Source organism: Microtus oregoni, unplaced genomic scaffold (assembly GCF_018167655.1).
Source record: "Microtus oregoni isolate MIOR12 unplaced genomic scaffold, Mior012 000055F_ref0000237, whole genome shotgun sequence".
Lineage (NCBI taxonomy): Eukaryota > Metazoa > Chordata > Mammalia > Rodentia > Cricetidae > Microtus > Microtus oregoni.
Window position 1 is genome coordinate 4,674,528 of NW_024543831.1, and position 19,675 is coordinate 4,694,202.

The 19,675-nt window shown below is 42.0% G+C and overlaps 1 protein-coding gene across 6 annotated transcripts in view; it reads left to right on the plus strand.

Moving 5' to 3' along the window:
* Cadm1 (cell adhesion molecule 1) overlaps nucleotides 1–19,675 on the plus strand; it is a 327,348-nt gene that overhangs the window by 260,245 nt on the left and 47,428 nt on the right. For all 6 annotated transcript variants that reach the window (XM_041638494.1, XM_041638495.1, XM_041638497.1 and 3 more), the window contains exons 2-5: nucleotides 4,667–4,813; nucleotides 6,237–6,389; nucleotides 13,605–13,742; nucleotides 15,574–15,732. In XM_041638494.1, the coding sequence (XP_041494428.1) occupies nucleotides 4,667–4,813; nucleotides 6,237–6,389; nucleotides 13,605–13,742; nucleotides 15,574–15,732 (597 nt within the window). The remainder of the gene's footprint in view (nucleotides 1–4,666; nucleotides 4,814–6,236; nucleotides 6,390–13,604; nucleotides 13,743–15,573; nucleotides 15,733–19,675) is intronic.

Here is a 19,675-nt window from a genome sequence, read left to right on the forward strand (position 1 = left end):
TGCTGAAGGGGGAGGCAGTAGTAAACAGGTATTTTGCATTCAGGACGGCCTCTCTCTCATCTTGAAGTGTGTAATTGTGCTCAGGATAAATTACGGGAATAAAAAAAATTCACAAGTTGCTCATAAGGAAATAACCCTCTTTCAAAACAAGTAAAATTTTCAAAGCAGAGCCAGAGGGACCTTAGCAACCAGTCCTGAGATGTTGGCTGGTAAGCCGGGCAGTAGGGAGGGAGTTGTCTCCCCAAAGCAGGTTCTAACACCCCTCAGCTCAGCCACTTCGCTGAACCACACCAGGCAACTTCCCCAAACCAGGCTCTGCAGTTCAATCTTTATGGTAGAAATACTGAAAACACCAGAAGTCTGGGAAGGGGGAAGCAGCTAGCGCCCCGCCCTGCACTGGGAACACCTCAATTCTTCTTCCTATTTCTCACTTCCCACCTCTGGCTTTGAGATCCTGTCACTTGTCACTTCTGTAAGAATGGATAGGTTGCTGATTAAATGGACAGGGACGGAGTCTAGCATTTTGTACAATGCCACCTAAAGGGAGTATTTAACAAAATGATGTTTAGAAAAGTCTCTGAGAAATTATATTAATTGCCAACCGCTAATAAAGAACTTATGTCCCAACACCAGCCCTGTCAAGCTGCTATAAGGGTCACTGGTAGTCATCAAAGGAAGTTTTACCTTTTGTAAACAGTAAGCTTTCTTGTCACTGTAACTGCCCAAGAAGTGTCTGGTTTGATGGAGGATGCTTGCTCATGAATGAAGGGCTCTCTTTGGTTCAGGTCTTTGTTTTTAGGAATTACAGAGCAACTCTGAAAGTTAGCCAGGTGTGGTAGGGCATGTTTATAATCCCAGCACCCTTAAGTATAAAGGAGGAAAATTGCCATAAATTTGAGGATAGCCGGTGCTACGTAGCTCGTAGCAGACCATTCAAGGGCACACAGCAAGACTCTTTATGGAAGAACAAACTACAGGGCTATCATGATGAGGTGTCTACTGCCAAGCCTGAGCAATTTGATCCCTGGAACCTACATGGTGGAAGAAAATAACTGACTCCAGAAAGTCCTCTGGCTTCCACATGCACACAGGAATAAGTAAGTAGAACTATGTGAAGAAAAATAGACAACAGAAACCCTGAAAGTTACAGGAAGCACCCCTATAACATAACAACTTCTGGTCTAAATTAAAATTCAGTTTGATTCTGTCTCCCAAACTTCATCCAAATACACCAATTAGCGGTCGAAAATGTCTACACATGCCAGCCACTGCTCCACCCTTGAAATAAATTACCTGGCTGTTAACAGCTTCATTTAATGGCTAGATATTTGTACCTGTTTGATTTCTTTTCCCCCAGAACACATACTGTTCCTGCCTTGACAGTATGTCAGCTAATTGAGTTTTAGAAAACTCTGAAGGGTTTTAAAATGCATTCTTTAAGGAAGATACCCAAGTTTCGTGTTTCTCTCCTGTTACACATGAGATTGCATTTTGTGACAACCTAATTGTCTCAACATTCATTTCAAGGGGGAAATTTATCAAGTCATAGTGTGTACTCTTCCTGTTGGAAGACATATTGGAGGATGTGAGCAGCAATCATTTTTACATAAAGGCTTCAGGCAGTAGAGTACTGACACACATACTGTATTTTCCTTGCTGTCACTCAAGTCCTTTGCCTCAAATAAATAGGTCATTATTATCCCATTGCAGCCATCTATGGTGCCTCAAAGTATGGGGCTCTGTTTAATATAACTGCCATCCAGCTGACCTGTATAATTTATGGGTGATTTTTTTTTAAAAAAGGACATTCTTGGGCCACCACCATCAGCCAAAGCACTTTGATGTCTTTCAGCCAAATATTTCATTATCACATAATTTCCTGTATTGGTACTACAACCATATTAGAAGTTGACTTTTTTTCTTAGACACTGGATATTGGCCTTAATAATTAAAAAATAATAACTCCATGATGTTGACAGCATCACCATGGATTTGCAGTTTAGCACAGCTAAGGCAAAAAGTTTACCTGAGTGACTTGATAAATGGACCGGTCATTTAGTACCCCATTTTAAGTAGTAAGTAGGAATGTATGGATTGTGTTATAAAAAGGAAACAGAAACAAAAACAAAACATCTTTGATTTTGTCACTATCTTTGTTCTTAAAACCCAAAACCGTGCTTCACTCCTTGGCTCCTAACTGTCAACACAAAGGCTACTATAGTTATAGTAGCCTCCTCTCACAATATTCTGCAGTGCCGGAGAACTTCCATGTAGAACTAAAGTTAAAGCCAATCATTATTTCCACAGGAACCGTCTTATTAGAACAGGGCAGAATTAGAGGCAGCTTTAAGTCTCAGGAGCTTTAGTTAGTATCCAAAGGGACTGGTGCCCCTCAGCAGGCAGCCTCTGCACGTGTAGAAGAAATCCCTACCTGTCCCAAGAAGATCCTATTTGGTAGTCCGCCCCCTAAAGGCAAGCCCCTGTCTTTAGCATCGTTTTTACCCTCTCATTACTCAGTGTCATTTTTCCTTAATTTCCATGCCTGACTAAGTTACCCATGCAAACATATGGTATTCTGTTCACTCTTACCCAGGGCCAGCACGTCCACCTTGAAAAGCTGGCCTGATTGGCAGGAATTCCCGTCACCTTAGTCTTGGCTCATATCTGGGAATAACCCATTTCTTCCTGCTGGGTTCTGAATTCTGTGCTTGTTACCGGAATCCATACAGGAAAAACAAGAAACAGCCGTTCACTGTGTTTTCCGATCCCTCTCCACTCTGTTACTCTGTGCTAGCGTTCTGCACCCTCCAAGCTTCCCCAGCTCAGTCTCACTCCGTCCAGCCACACAGGCCTGTGTCCTCACAGCAGGCCTCATTTCCAGGGTCATGGAGCTCAAGGTCAAGTTTCATTTGGGTTTGCTCTACAAGCACCATACATTTCGTTTATCTGTAGCTCTAATAATCCCCCCCCCCTGTCCTTCTAGTTTCCTCTCTTCTAATCCTCTACCAGGGGCCAGTCTATTTCTAGGCTGATTTGGCTTTAAGGCATCTTAGACACCCCATCACACTTTCCCACTGACTCCTGCCAGGAAAGGATCCTTCAGAAGAAGTGTGATAGCAGGTGGAAATCCTCCACTTATTCTAATTGTACCTCTATTTGTGCTGCCTCCAGTTTTGTATTCTTTAAAGGAGCATTTATCTTTGACCTTTGCTTCTTGATGTGACAACATTTCTTCAAGGACTGAAGAAGACACCCTAAGCCGATACATGGCCGGCTACACAGAGAGTCCCTGCAGAGCAGGAACCCTGAGCCGGTGTTCTTGCTCTCTTTGCTGCTCCCACACATGATAATGGCTTACTACGTGTGGGGATTTGTGGTCTAGAGAATGATGAGGGTGATGTGGCGATGGCGGTGATGATGGTGGTGATGGTGATGATGATGGTGACTGTGGTGGTATGATGATGACCATGATGATGATGTGATGGAGATAGTAATCGTGACGATAGTAGTAGCAGCTACCATCTGTTTAGTTTGAGAAGCCAGACGTGGTGCGAAGTGCTTTGTGTTTATAACAACTCTGTGGGATAGCTTTTAATTACTGCCCCCATTTTGTAGATGGGAAACTGGCTCGGGTATGGTAGATAAATTTCCTGATGTAAGAACAGTCTGTCTTCGCCCTTCTGGACTGGCTGTTACATCTGCCGCCTGTAAACACACTTTTTGTTTGGGAAATTGACATTAGGTGTCTTTTGTATCCATCTCAGCTCCCTAGAGGCTGGGACAGCATCCCAGACTTCCCTGCCTCCTGCTATGGCAACCACAGAATCGAACACTTCACAATTCCTTATCTTCTGCTTCTAAATTGAACTTCCACCTTGTGCTGTGGATCTTTTCACACATTTGGGAGATGCTCTGGCTCCTGGAACAAATCTTGTTGCTGCAAACTAGTGCAGCCCTAAAGCTAAGCCTTGTATCAGTGGATCTGAGAGCTCTCACATTTTGACATGTTCTGAAAGGTTTTAGTGGCTGAAGGGGTTATCTGCAGGGAGGGTGGTGAGCTCAGAGCTGCCTGAGACTTTGGGTGAGTTATAAAGGTGTATTTCTGAGAGCTGAGTCAGACTCTCCACTGGAGACCTTCTGGGTTGTATTGAGGTCCCAAGGAGCCAGTCTGGTCCTCACACCCCCACATGACAAAATGAACTGCCTGTCTGTTGTGAATGTCAGCATCTGCTAACTAGGCAGGGTCATGTTTTGAACTTTCTTGCTCCAGTTAAATGACCCTTGAGTTTGGCTTAGCTCAGGGTATGTGGTCTAAGCTTGGCCACACTTTCCCTCTTCTAGGTGGGAGATCTTCGACGTTCACACAATCACCACACTGGTCTTTCTGCTTCCATCTCAGCACACTGCTTGGCAGTTCAAAATACTGAAAGTTGGGAGCTCGGTACCCCTTACTTTGAGCCATGTCAATTCCAAGCTTAGTTGTTTCCTAACCAAGCTCTGCCTTAGTTTGATGACTCATTTTGTGAAGTAGGAAGAAAAGTATTTAGGGCCATATCAGACATTACTTCTATGGTGCATTTCTCACCTCTTTCTCTTTGGTTGGTCTCACTGACTAAATGTCAAGTGAGAGGGGTTCCGTCTGACCTTTTTCTCCCTTTTTTTGAAGGTGATGGACAGAATCTCTTTACTAAAGACGTGACAGTGGTTGAGGGAGAAGTCGCAACCATCAGCTGCCAAGTCAATAAGAGCGACGACTCTGTGATTCAGCTGCTGAATCCCAACAGGCAGACCATTTACTTCAAGGACTTCAGGCGTAAGTTTCCACCCCGCAGCAGTAGATGCCAACTTTTTTACCTCTGTGTTGTCTTGATAAAGAGATTGCCAAGGCCACCTTTTTCTAATTTAATGTTAGATGCTTAAAGTTTAGTCAATTCTTTAGAGAGAAGAAAGAGACAGGCAATCATAATCTTTCTACTTAATAGAAACCTTGAATGGTCCCCTTTAAAAGTCTTACTTTGCAATAGGAATTGATTGTAGTAATTCAAGGTGAATTGCAATCGAGTCCCAAATACTTAGCTGACACAAACAACTCAAATAGGGTAAGGCAAGGAAAATATAGCATTCTGATAGGGAATCTGTTTGGTTTAAAGATTAGCATTTCCAAGGCAATCTATATCTGTAATGGCAGGACCAGATCTTTCACCGTAGTCTCTGCGGTACAGAGATAGCCATATGCTGAGATACATTCAAATGCAATTTAACAAAGGCCAGCCTTTGAAACGGAATTGGTTATGACACCAATGGCTCATACGGTTGCTGTGGCTTCGCAGGACACCTAACTGTGAAGCAGTATCCACCAAGCCTGTTTTCCACTGCTTGACTCCTGTTCACTCCCAGTATTTTGGGTCATTCTGTCGGGAAAAGTTGATAAACAAGGAACATTTAAAGGGACTAAAGAAAAGCCAGTGCATAACATGGCTTAGAAGCTAGAGGTACTTGTACCAAGCCTGACCCCCTTAGTTCCATTTTCAAAATCCTCATGGTGGAAGGAGAAGCCAACTCCACAAAGTGGTACTCTGAATTTCACATGCATGTGGCACTAATAACCTTTGCAAAAATTCATAAGACATTGAAAAAGACCTTTTGCATTAAAAAAGAAGCCCACATATGGTGCTTTTTTGGTGATTCCAATTTCCTGTTTGGGATCTGAACAGTTTCCTACTGTTAGGTAGACATACCTGAAAAACTGTAACCGACTAAGGCCTCTAAAGGCTCTGGATCAGGCTGTCCCACCTCAATTCATATCCAAGTTAAATAGTCTGCTATAACATGTTAAAAATTGGTATTTTATATTTTGCTTTAAAATTACTTTTTGTTCTGTTTTCTTTAATAATTTGGACCCACTGGGTTTTTTTGTTTGTTTTTTGGCTTTGTGTTTTCTTTCTAAAAGTACTTTTATTTCTGATCCTCTTGTACCTACCTGAGAGAGCCTGGCATGTTGTACAGTGCACTCAAAGCCTGCCCCTGCATAAGTTTCTTTAGGATAGGTCACTAGGGTTATTTGTCTGCATGGAGCTACTGCAGAAACCTAAAATAGCACCAAATACACACAGAAAGATTTACATTATTTCCATTCAGCGGCTGTTTTTCTCCTTCTGACTTTTCTTCTTTCCTAGTTAGGGAAATAGATTGTCCGTCATCTTTTGCGCAATTACCGACTGTGTTTTGTTTCACAGCTTTGAAGGACAGCAGGTTTCAGCTGCTGAATTTTTCCAGCAGTGAACTCAAAGTGTCACTGACAAATGTCTCAATTTCGGATGAAGGGAGATACTTCTGCCAACTCTACACCGACCCCCCGCAGGAGAGTTACACCACCATCACAGTGTTGGGTAAGACATGCTTTTTAGTCCCCGGGAGCCAGTGGGATGACCCAGGCTACCAAGTGACTTCCAGTACAAGGACAGGGTTAAGAGTAGGTCTCACTGTTCCAACTTGTTTTAGGGAGAATCACCACCCACCTTGCTGAATTTTAAAAATAGCCTATTCTACCAAATCCTCTAAGGAATAGTCCCTGGCCTTCTTTATAGATTCCACCTGCTCTTGGCTGTCAACCCTCAAGCTTCAGCATTGAAGATCAAGAGCAGTTAAAGCCCTTAAATGAGTCACTCACCGCATGAAAAGGCATTACTTCTAATTGTCCCAAGATTTCCCTTCTTCTGTGCAAGAGAGGGGAGATGACTCCCATGGTTGTAGCTATGGAGTGTACCCATGGCAAAGCTCAGATATCTTGTAATGATTTTCCTTCTGACTGACATCCTTATTCAAATGTGCTTTATCCCTTCCTCTTTGGCTTTATTTATATATTGCCCTATTTATTACTGATAGCCCAGCTCATGCTATGGAACGGAAAACCTTCCCCATGAACACATTCCTTGCTACCAGGTGCAACCATCAGACATAGGCAGTTGAGAGTGGCTTACCTGGAAACAGCAGAGAGCTGTTGGCAGGCTGTGAGGTCACCTCCTGTGCTTGTGATTTTCACTGAGATCCCAGTGGCCAGGGTGATGGTTTATGTTGTGTTACAGTCAGCAGGTATCTCTCTGCTGAAGGGTCTGAGTTCACTGCAGTTCATACAGACACACACTCTGGTGCATGACAGGAGCTGATCCAGGGTTTTGGAACTGAATTTTCAAGGACATAATACTGTAGAGTGAGGCAGGATCTCTGATTTACACCTTCAGGAAGATGATGAATCAAAGTCTATTTGAGGCAGCAGGCTGCAGCTTTTTGGTGTAATGATATGAAGATTAAAGAGGAAAGATAAATATGAAGGACATTTTCACTGGGTGTGTGCACATATATGTATTTATGAACGTACATATTGAGCTGCTTCCTCATTGCTTTATTTAAACACAGCTGTAAAAGGGAAAATATTTTTAATTCATTAAGCCGACTATGTGCCCAGAGCCTGCGTATATTTTTGACATGACTGATTGTGCTTTTAGAAAGTCAGGCTTAACGTCTGGCCACACAGTTTCTAGTGTGGACTATGTGCAGGCACCTATAGCATGCACGTGTATGTCTGTCACGTCCAGATTTGATCTGTGCAGAGTCTGCATGGAAAGTTTCTGCTGGAGTGAGTGTTTTGGTATGGTGCAGATGAAGCAGATTGCCGGGAAGCATTTGAAGTTTCCCGTTTCTGCTTGTCTACTCGTGTGTGAATACAAGCATGTGAAGACATGTGTGACTTGGCCATCTACACCTGAGCCTCCATCACTTGGAGCATCTCCACAGGGGTGATGGCAAAGAAACAGAATATACCCAGGACATTTTGTATTTTCTGAATGTTTTTTTACTACACAGACACAGGTTTTGATTTTAATTTCACAGAAAAAAATAATATTAACAGAGAAAAGCCATTCTGCCAAGATTACAAAGCACATAAAAAGAATTAATAATCCAAGCCAGGCGATGGTGGCACACGCCTTTAATCCCAGCACTCGGGAGGCAGAGACAGGCAGATCTCTGTGAGTTTGAGACCAGCCTGGTCTCCAGAGCTAGTTCCAGGACAGGCTCCAAAGCCACAGAGAAACCCTGTCTCGAAAAGCAAAAAAAAAAAAAAAAAAAAAAAAAAAAAGAATTAATAATCCGAGGAAAGGACCTGAGTTCAATCCCCGGAATATAGACATGCTATCATGCACTTGTAGTTCACATATTAGCGAGGCAAGCAGATGGATCCCTGGGGCTGGCCAGCCAGTCTAATCTACTTGGAGAATCCCAAGCCACTGAGAGACTTGTCTGAAAAAACAAGGTAGATAGTGCCTGAGGAACAATGTCTGAGGGCTAGTCTCCACATGCATGTATTGTACACAAAGACAGGAACATGCACATGTGGTTATATGTGCGTGAATGTATGCATGCGAGCACACACACAGCATTAAACCCTAGGGATTGAAAACAGACCTTACTAATCTGCCTGGCAAGCGCTGTGCCTGGTAGCACAGGTCATTTTCAGTTAAAGCCCAAGTGTTGTGTTTCAGGACATTCCGGAGCTTCACAGTTTGTTTTCAGGAGCACATCTTTTGGACCATTGCAGAACACTGCTTCCTGTCAGTTATTGGTGTCTGGGGCATTTATTCTAAGTCACTCTCCTAGGCTAGTTCAACTGTGCATGTACCCTTTGCTTGGATCAACTGCCAACATATAGACTCCTGAGAGGCATCGTGGCTGCAATCCATTTGGAGGTCTTATTATTCTAGAAATAATAGGATCCTGCTTGTATTTTATAGGGGCATTAACTTAAGTGTACTTGAAAGTAATACTAGTCAATGTTCTTTTTGCAGATATTATGCATTCATTTAATATTCTTTCCATTGAAGTTACTCTAGGATTCCTTGACAGAGTAAAATTGTTGTCATCAGTGTGAGAGTCTTTCATATTCCAAAATCTGACAATTTCCACTTTTACACATTCAAACCTTCCTCCTAAGGTTTAGAGTTTTAGATATTATAATGAATGGAGAATGATCTATTAGCATCTCCGTTGCTACCCATGGCGCTCTAAAAAGGATTCCATGTGTACTTACACAGCTGTCACACTCCTCGATAGGTTGAAGATGCTCGTGTTAGTGCATATGACTATTAGTTATTTAATTCATTCAGCAAAAACTTTAGCATAATTATAAGCTACAGAGATGAGTGTTTGTGAATGGCTTCTATGCTATTCTATAGTTACATTATGTTTAGATTTCATCTGTGCAAAACCCGAAAACTCTCCTGCGATAGTTTCTGTGTATTCAGGTGCCATGTGGGCCATTCAGTCCTTCCACTTGTGACGAGTTCATGTCCTTATCCAAGCACACAATGTGGTACTCTTAATATTCTGTTCATAAGAGGAGATGAACAAGAGAGAGAAGACGCTGTGCTGCAATGAATGCAGTTACTGATAATAGTAGCTAATATTATTACAGTCCTGTCCTCCTAAGATTAGTGCTCACTCTTAAGACTCCAGGAACGGGAGAACCTAATTATTTTAAAGGGTCTTAGAGTGAGATCTCACATACTGATCAGCTTTAAGACTCCTCTTTTGTGGTAATTAATGTGACTCATCTTGATATTGCTGGTTTTTTTAATGTTGTAGGCGTAATGTTTATAATTAGCACCCTTATAGGTTTGAGGTTAGCTAAGAAGAACCTTGACATTCCAGGATTTTTTCTAGTGCTTCCCTGTGGGTGATTTTTCATTCAGGTTTTCCTCTGCATGCTCCTTGCCAGACAGATCTGTGGTTGTTTCCATTAATGGCTGCAGGCAGCTCTTACTAGCTTTGTCTGTTTAGTGGATCGTATTTAAGTATGTTCTCTGGCTAGCAACAGTTTTAATTCATTTTTCTAGAAATGGATTTCATACTTTACTGACCTCTTTTATATTAGAATAGACATTATGAAATCAGGGTGAAATTAAAGGGGGAAAAAACAGGATAGGATTAATAGGCCAAAAGAATTTTTTCTTCTCCAAGGAAATTTCTCCTCACTTGTATTGTCCAATTCTTCATTGCTCTTTCAGAGTCCAAGAAATGTCGACCCCTGTGAGTGTTTCTAATTCAGACTGAATAAGGGTTTCTGCATAGGGGTAAGAGTCCAAGAGAGCTGCCTTTACAACATCAAAAGTGTAACTCATTATCAAACCTTATACTTGTAACCAGACGGCTCCCACCCCACTTGCCTCTTTCTTCTTCTGCTCTCAGCAAAGAGGAGCAATACTGATCCCACCCTTGAGAAAACTGTTTATGAGCTTGGGAAAAATCATTGATCATTTTTCAAAATGATGACCTCAACAATATGTTAAGTTTATTGTTTTTTATGCGGGCATGTTTTCCAGCTTTTGGAGTTTTCTACACTTTTCATTTGGCTTAAGGTAAAGAAGATGCCAACTGTACAGGAAGGTGATTCTGGGAACCAGAATAGACTGAGATTACTCTGAAGGTCTTAGGGACATAGTGTATCTGTGACAACAGAGGTCAAAGGAGCACAGCTAAGACCAGTGGGGAAAAGCCAGATACAAACCTTACCGACTGTCAAGCTCTTGGCCCCCAAAGTCAAAAGGTGCTGTTCATGGATTTTCCTGTCTTGTGTACATCCGTCTTTTTTTTTTATTTCCTTGCTTTGAATTAGCAGACACTGTCGTTGATGTGGGAGGAACAGACACCATCTTTAGGACCAAATGGAGGCAGTAAAGGCTTTCCACCAAGAGATGCCATTGGAGATTGTTACAGTTGAATGTAAATTGTCTGTTATGGCTTCATGTATTCTGGTTTTTTCAACAACTGGCATGCTTTGGGGAAGTGATCAGGTCTTGAGGTCTCTGACTTAATCAATGAATTCATCCTTGGATTGATTTGTAACATGATAGCATTTGTGAGAGTGGTAAATCGTGGGAGATAGGGACTCACTGAGAGAAACATGCCATGGGAAGCATGTCCTTGGAGCAACATCTTCTTGCCCTGGCCCCTTCTAGGTCCATTCTACTTGCTTCCTGTCTGCCATGACATCCTCCACACAGCTCTGTCACTGCATTGTTCTGCCCAGCTGTGGGCCCAGGAACACAGATTCCAGTCACCAAGAACTGTGCCTTTGAAACTGTGCACTGAAAGAAGTAGTCTGCTTTCTTTGTTTCGTTTGGGTGTTTGGCCAACACAATGAAAAGCAACTCAGAAAGAAATAAGCAGTTGGTGGAGGTTATAAGAGGCCTGGGGGGAAAAAAAAGAAAAAAAAAAGAGGCCTGAGGTGAGGAGTCTTTCTGTCTCTTCAGATCCACTGTAAAACACGAGAGAACAAAGGCAAGGTGTCCAGAACACAGAACATGACTGTCAGACTGCATGGACACCACGCTCCACTGAGACTTAGTCATCCGTGTGGAGCCACAGCACCCCCTGGATCTGTTCCCATTAAGAAAAGCCCTTGATTCTGAGTGCCCATCAAGGTGTTTCTCCCAGGGTCATGAAGTGGGAGAAACACTGCATTCAGCGGGGATTCCAGCATGGGCAGTCGTTTTAGCCATTTGCCCTCTCTGTGTCCTTAGTGTCATACTCTGACAATGATATTAATAATAACAGTTCTCATCAGGAAGTATCCAGTGTATCAACTTCAAGATCTACTTTCTGTACTGTTTTCATTCCCACCCAGATCTCAAGAGACTGCCTTTTCTCTTCTCTGCCTCGAGTTGTTTGTAAAAACCCACCCGTAGCCTTTCACTCCTTAGTCATTTCCTTTCTGTTTCTCTGGTGCTGTCATTTACCAAGATCTTGGTTTCTTTAGGTTTAGACAGTGGTTTCCACAGACATTTGGTTCATCAGTGGCATTTCCCCTTCAGTGTTCCCACCATCCTGCACCCAGAGTACAGTGAGGTATTTGCTTATTCCACGTATGTACTGTCTGTGTATTCCCCTGTGCACTATCTAGACACACAAATGACAATCCGTAACCCACCTGACTATCATTTGCACAAATACACTGAAGAGGACACAGCCAGCCGAAGCATCCTGTTTCTTCGTCACTGCCTTTCTGTGTCTCTAAAAATTCCATCAGATGTACACCCTTAAACTGGATGCTGAACTGTCTCCTTCTGCTTAGTTTTTAAAATGTGTTTTTGCCATGAGTAAGTACTCCTTTGGGCCATACCACATTAGCAATCCACCCGATTGAGCAAACGTGTTGTTTTCCTCGTACATGGGAACAGAGAGCAGTACCTTTGCTCCAGCGGTTACCCCCTCCCTGCTTCTACAGTGCACCATCTTGCTGAGAAGCATATGCAACAATCATTTTGTTTTTCCTCTTTCATCATTCTCTATAAGAGTTTTCAATCGCTCTAATTCAGTATGAAAGTCTTCCTGTGGACAGAATTTTCACTTTGGACTGGAACAGTTGGAAACCCAAATAACATGGTTTAATCCCATAATTTATTGAAGCGGTATCAGAGATGTATTATTCAACTTGATGGTCAGGATGGCATGTTTATACATATTTAATTTCTTGTTTCTCTTCTGAGTTGAGAAACTTATTAATCATAAGTCTCAAGCCTGTCTTTGCTTATTCATGGTGGTCAGGGCTCCTATTCTTAGATTTACTCTACTGGATTCTCTATTCTTACTGATTTTTATTTCAGGAGGCTCAGTCTTGAGGTAGGACCGCACGTTATATGAAGCTGCACTGTCAACTCCGTTTCATTTTAGAAAAAAAAAGATAACTCCCGTCATCATCGTCACTCCTGTCATGCACACACTCTTGATGTGCTATTCAGTATGTCAGCCCTCAAGGCTTTTGTTTTGACTATTTTATTACAGAGATATTTAATATGCTTATAGAAAAGTGGTTTTAATTCTGATATCTGAGTGTCTTTCAAGCATTTAGGGATTTCTTTCACCTTTGGTTTCCAAGATCTGAGCATTAGAATTAGGAATATGGTAAATGCCTGGCACTCCCTATACTGCCAAACCTTTCTTTTAATGGCACTCCCTGCACTGGAGGACAGGAGTACATCTTATACGCATCTCTTTGGTTCGGTGGTACTGGTTCTGAAGCATACTTTTTCTGTGTGTGTTTGTGGTGAGTGAATTTTCTAAGGAACCCCAAGCTTTTTATCTTTGTTAGTAGACTTTGAAGTCTTTCCTATGAAGATTGAAATTCAAGGGTTGAGTTCAAGGAGAATTATTGCTTTCAGGGGCTTCCAGGTAAGGCCATTAATTTCAGTAGTGTGTACTCCTTGATTTTATATCTATTTCCTTACCCATTTTCTAATGACTAATACCGGGATTACTAATCTTAGGTCAGTGATGATTCAGGAATTGGAGACTGACCACTGGTTACTAAATAGGATACATTTAGAAAAACATTCTGAATTAACAGATTACACATGATTCATTTACATGACATTGTCTATCTAGTTCCTTCCCCTCCTCTGGCTGTTTATTTTGCCATTGGGATGTGATCCCATCAGCAATGTCCAATGTCTGCCTCTTTGTTGGTGACAACAATGCTGCTTCCCAGTGAGCAGATGAATCTATCCGTAAGTGGGTCCTGTGTTTATAAAGCATGTATGTTTGATTTGTAGTCCCTCCGCGTAACCTGATGATCGATATCCAGAAGGACACTGCAGTTGAAGGGGAGGAGATTGAAGTCAACTGCACCGCCATGGCCAGCAAGCCAGCCACCACCATCAGATGGTTCAAAGGGAACAAGGAGCTCAAAGGTACAATGCAGACTGCCCAAGAGTGAAGCGGTTAGCTGGCACTCGGCTCTAGCAAGCAGACCTTTGTGAAAAGGATAGACAAAGGCCCCTGCAACAAAATTGTTTATTCAGATATGGTTTCTAATCAATTAGCAAAAGCATCTGAGGCCAGAAGAGAATGACTTTCATTGTTTTCGTCCATTGCCTCCCTCTGTGGTTTGAGAGTTGGTATTGAACCAAACACGTAAACTTGAGCTCTTCAAACAAGGAGGAGCTTGTGCTAGGGATAACCCGCAGTCCGAGGCTGTCCCTGTCTGTATCTCAGGTGTCACTGCGTTTATCCTCCGCTTTGTGCTGACTTAATGGTTCAGAGCCCCACATTTCCATGGCATGCGTTGTTTAAAATCCCGAGTCATTCTGCCATGCACCATAGTTGGTGTGTGTTTGCCCAGAAGATTGGTGGCATCGCAGACCAAGAGCTTAAGTTCATTATGAATTTGCAAGGTCTACCTACCTTTTTGGCGAACCTGTGATTCCGTTGCCTGATTTGCCAGCCCATTCTTTTGCGAAGACTCTGATTTGGGGTGACACTGCAGGCAGCTCCTAAAGCCCTGCTCCTGTTTGACCATTTTCTGTTGCTTATTCTGTCTCTCATACCTGTCAGTATTTAGCTGTCTCTCTTTTCTAGCTTGCCCTAAAAGTAGTGCCTGGGCAAAGGACTCTGGAGTTCACCTCTACTTAACAGAAATACTAGCTGTGTGCCACAGTTTCCTGTGAAAATGGGAACAATAATAATAGGGTATTATGAAGATGAAATGAGTGAATATTTACAACGCATTAAGGAAGTACCCGAGACAGAATAAGTGCTATATGTGTGCTCATTAAATAAATAAACAGTGTGAGGAAGAAAATAGCCCTTTTAGGAAGGTGATATGGAATGCTATATCCAGAAACAGAGAATTCTGTAGAGAACAGCAAGTTTCCGAAAGCTTGTTCTGTTTAAATCTCCTATTTCCTAAGTATGGTTTTAGAAGGAAAGAGGTTCTCATTTCCCCTCTTCCCCTCTGTCTAAGTGAATTGAGCCATTAAATGTGGACCGATAAGTACAAAACATTCAAAGAAAGTTAATGGTGTGCCTTGCTCCTGGGAGTGCTGGGTTCAGGAAGGGACTGCCTAGGCCTATTCATTCCCTCCGGAAGCCTCCTCCCTCCTTTTCTGGGTGTTCTTGGATGTGTCTCCCATCTGGCCCAAAGCCCTATATCTTACTTTGCTCTAGTCCACTGCCACTGCATTTTTCGTGTTCTTCTAGAAGTCTTCGAATTTAAACATTTCAATTACAATTTCAATTATGTAAATCCATTTACTTACTTTCCCTCTTAATTGTTGATGATGGGATGGGCAAAGGGGGTTGTTTATATCTTTGCTACTGATTGAATTGCTTAGGGGATTTGGATGATGCCCTGGGATTTTTCAGAGGCATAACAGCCTTGTAGATATTTGAAGTTCAATGATTGTAGCAGTGCAAAGCCTTTTTCCTTCCTCCTCCCAAAACCACAAGCAGCCAGATGTCAAAGTGGTTGAACTTGGAACTGACTTGGCAGGAGGTTCGAAGAGAGAAATATACATAATATATTTGAATAAAAGTAATATGTGTTATTTATGTTTGGAATCTATCTGAAGTTCTGTTATACATGGCTGAAAAGAAAGAAACTAAGGAAAATAATCATTTTATGGGGTCCCTAGCCACAAGTTACCATGACCAGCAATATAACAGTACCATCATCTTAGGTAGAATAATACTCTTGGGGTTGGGGAGAAGGAAGAAGATCTTGATATATTTTGTCTCCTGCAGGCAAATCGGAGGTGGAAGAGTGGTCGGACATGTACACTGTGACCAGTCAGCTGATGCTGACAGTGCACAAGGAGGATGATGGGGTCCCAGTGATCTGTCAGGTGGAGCACCCTGCGGTCACTGGAAACCTGCAGACCCAGCGGTATCTGGAAGTGCAGTGTGAGTAGCCAAGCATCTTGTTTTGAGGCCAGTGCTTAAAAGCTTCTCAGGAGTCATTCATTGGAAGTATACGTCCATTTTATAAGTGTCCCTCTGTTGTCTTGGGAGAAAAATAATCTAAGGATCATTTTGCTGAAATGCTATTGTATTATCAAGTGCCAATGAGATTGTGAAGAATTGCAGCCAACTCAAATGTGGAGGTAAAATGGTGTCAATCTGCTTTAGCGTGTGACTTAAAATCAGCCTCTTTCAGTGTTGACTGTCATCACTTTTAAGTCAACTAAGTCAGATGAGCCTCCTTCCCCTTCTAGTCCACCAGAGACACTGGATGTTTATTTTTAATCCCATTTCGTACCAATATTCTGTTCTAAATTGCAAGTTCTATTCTACTTATCCTTAATTAGAACAAAGTGTTGAAAGTTGAACTCTTTGGGCTTGGCACCATGTCGTGATGGCTTCATCCATAATGCTACACTGTAGTGAGTGAGACTGTCCCTAACCATTCCCTATCAACCAAAGAGGTCTTCCTCATCTTCTCCTCCAAACCCTTCTGCTTCAGATGGGGGATCTTCTTTCTGCCCAAAGCCATGTTCCAGCCAAGGTTGTGACCAAGTTGCCATCTTCTCTCCCTTTTCGTCAAGACTTCTGTAGTCTGGCCTGGAAAGTCTAGGGTACAGTGGAACATGTGTAGTGGATTAGAGATCTGATGGAAGAAATACATTAGCAGCTCTGGGAATTCTTGTCTAGTGTCCTAGGGCCACTGAAGCAAACGATAGCACCACAGACTGGGCCTAAAACCACAGAAATTCACTCACAATTCTAGGTGCCAGTGGAGCAAAATCAAGATTTCAGTTTGGCCACCTTCCTTTCAAAGGCCTTAGAGAAGGTTCTTCATGCCTCTTCAGGACAAATGTGCTGTGAATTCCCCACAAGGGCTTAGGGCTCAATGGCCTACAACCATCACTCAAGGGGTGTTCTTATCATTGTGTATCATACAGGGGCACACTGTAACTGAATTTAGGGCCCACCCAGATAATCCAGAGTGGTCTCATCTTGAGGTATTTAAGATTGCATGTGCAGAGATTCTTTTTTCCAAATTAGATCATATTCACGGGTTTGTGGGGTTTGAAATTGCCTTTGGAAGATATATTTTTAGTTGATACATTCCTTATTGTCTGTTTAAATTGTCCAAGTAGCCGGGTGGTGGTGGTGCACATCTTTAATGCCAGCACTTGGAAGACAGAGGCAGGCAAAACTCTGTGAGTTTGAGGCCAGCCTGGTCTACCAAGCGAGTTCCAGGACTGGCTCCATAACTACTGAGAAAGCCTGTCTCAAAAAACAAAAAAAAATGTCAAGATGTAGGGAAATTTATAAACTCATAAGAGACCATCTTATCCAACGTCGTCTTGCCCTGCGAGCATGGCTCAATTTACATTAGAGAATGCAGGTTTTTCTTGTTAATTCATTTCCTCTACTTCATTATATGGCTTCATTATGAGCATCATGCTTATAATTTTCATATCACTAAAACTATTGTGGTGTAATGCCCCTATAATGGGAAAACAGAAATGATCAGATATTATCTAAATTGGCAGATACTAGATTTCTTGTGACTTTGTTAATATGTAATTCATTTAAGCAAACTTAATATCCATTAACGTTCCTTGTAGGGGCCCATTAGCTTTAATAATACATTAGCTCTTTCGTGAGTCCTGAGTGGATATCCACCCAGTTTCCACCCCTAAGCCCTTTAAGTAGTTTCCCGGAGTATCTTTTAAATAGAGGGTAGCCCCTCCCACCTACAGAATCACTCTCACTGCCAACTGCAGGCTATCTATTTCAAGCTGTACACCTCCTACCCCTGGAACATGTGATCATGATTCCTAGCCTTGTGTTCATTTTCTGTAGATTCAAGAGGGATTTGTCCTTCCAAGAAAATGAATACGGCTCCGTATCTGAATCCATTTGGCTCCAATCTAACAAAGTACTGTGGGCTCCTCCCTTCAGGAGAGTGACAGTAACACCTCCCAAAAATGAGTCTGCAGCTACTGATCAGCTCATACCTTTATCACGGCAGCCTTTTGTAGTTGACTCTCCTCTTCCCTCAGCTTAAGTTATGTAAACAATGTATTCCTTGATGCTTTTATAAAAAAACAATATATGTAGATGAAGAAACTTCTTGTAAAAAGGAAGGTTAAGAATTGCAGAGCTTTATGTAATTCTGAAAGGGCATTACGTGTCTGGTTTGTAATCTCAAGTAAGACTCTCCAAACTTAACAAAGTGCCCTGGCTCTTCAATCTGTGTGCATCATTCCATTCCCAGAGCTATACTGACCCTTATGAAGTCAGCCAGGAAGTCTCCAGTGTCTTTAAACACAGTTGGGATTCTCTGCATCATTCCCAACCATCCTGAGTCTGCTTAAACACCAGTAGCTATTCTGTAGCAAAGGACTCCTGTCCCCAAGCCTCAGGCTCAAGTGCATTAGACCCTAAGTCTTAGCTGTGGATCAGTGTGGGTAGCTCAGCTCTATTCCTTCATAGCACAATCCATTCTCTCAGGCAGGCAGACATGTGGATGACCTGGAGGAAAGGGACAGGATTCTTAGAAGAGTTGCCCCAAAAGCAATCTATGTAGACACCGAACTCTTGTGGACACCCTCATGGAACAGCAGTACACTTCTCCCCCCTATTTTTAAATTGAGTCAAACCCCTGAAGTTATCACCTTGATGTCATCACTAATGCCTAAAAAGTCCTTTGAGAACAATAGACCTGGGAAGAAAATAAACTCAGTTACCACTTTTTGCTTGTAATATAAGGAGTTCATTTACCCATTAAAGTTTTGCTAATTTCTTCAACCACTGATAAGACCTATTTTCCACTTTATTGCTTTAATCTAAATATGATTTGTGTATTTATAGCTGTAAAACTCGTATTTTATTCATTATGTGTTTTCATGTAAAATTTTCAAATACACCATGTTCTTTTTAATGTCCTGTCCTTTGTAAGCTAAGGTTTCTTCAAACTCTCATCAGGATCAACAGTTAGTTACCAGGAAATACTGATCTCTTTACAGCCCTCACTTTCTCCTCTGAGTAGCTAAGACCCAGGGGGCAAGTAGATCAGCACAGTGTAAGGATTCTCAGTTGCTTTCATCTTGGCCAGTTTTGGACAATAAAGGTTTATGGGATGACCCCTCTGCTCCATCTAAGATAAATGAATATCAACGAGGATATGAGCAGAACTCTGGGACTGACGGTAGACTTCCATATGAGTTAGTTTGTGTTTTACAAGTGACGGTCACAGGAAAATGAAATAACAACCTTCACTTCAAGGCCATTGGCTATCTGACTTGAAGCATGACAGAGGAAGGGGCAATAAAAAGAAAAGAAGCCGAGTACTTCTCCCCTTAAGATGGAGTGTCTCCATGTAACAGACTGGACAAGGTTTGAGCTACAGCTTGGCATTGCTTTTGTCTAGTGGATTCAAGTCCTAATTAATTGAACCAGTATTTTGTAGTGTTTGTTTGTTAGTACCTCTATTTGTGGTACCAAGAGAAATTGTTGTGCCCAATTATGTGAAAAACCAGCCAGATGTGTATGCTGTCATACTTTTAATAACCCTTAAATTTTGGTGAGTACAGATATTAATTGTGTAGTATGCATTGAAGTGATTAACATCAATGTAATTTATCATCTGGAGATTTCTGAACATAAATAAATGAGTTGTTTTGTTCAGCAAGGTGTTGACCCCTCCAGAATCAGTGAATTAAAATCCCCCCTCCTCTTTTTTATTATAAATATGAAAGGCACCACAATCAGCCAAGTGTTCAGTTATTTGATTTTCTGGGGCATTAGCCGCTCTTGTTTGTGACATTTCCCTGTTGGGTGCTCGTTTGCAAGCTCATTAATAAGGTTTTCTCATAGGAACATTGCTGGGAATGAA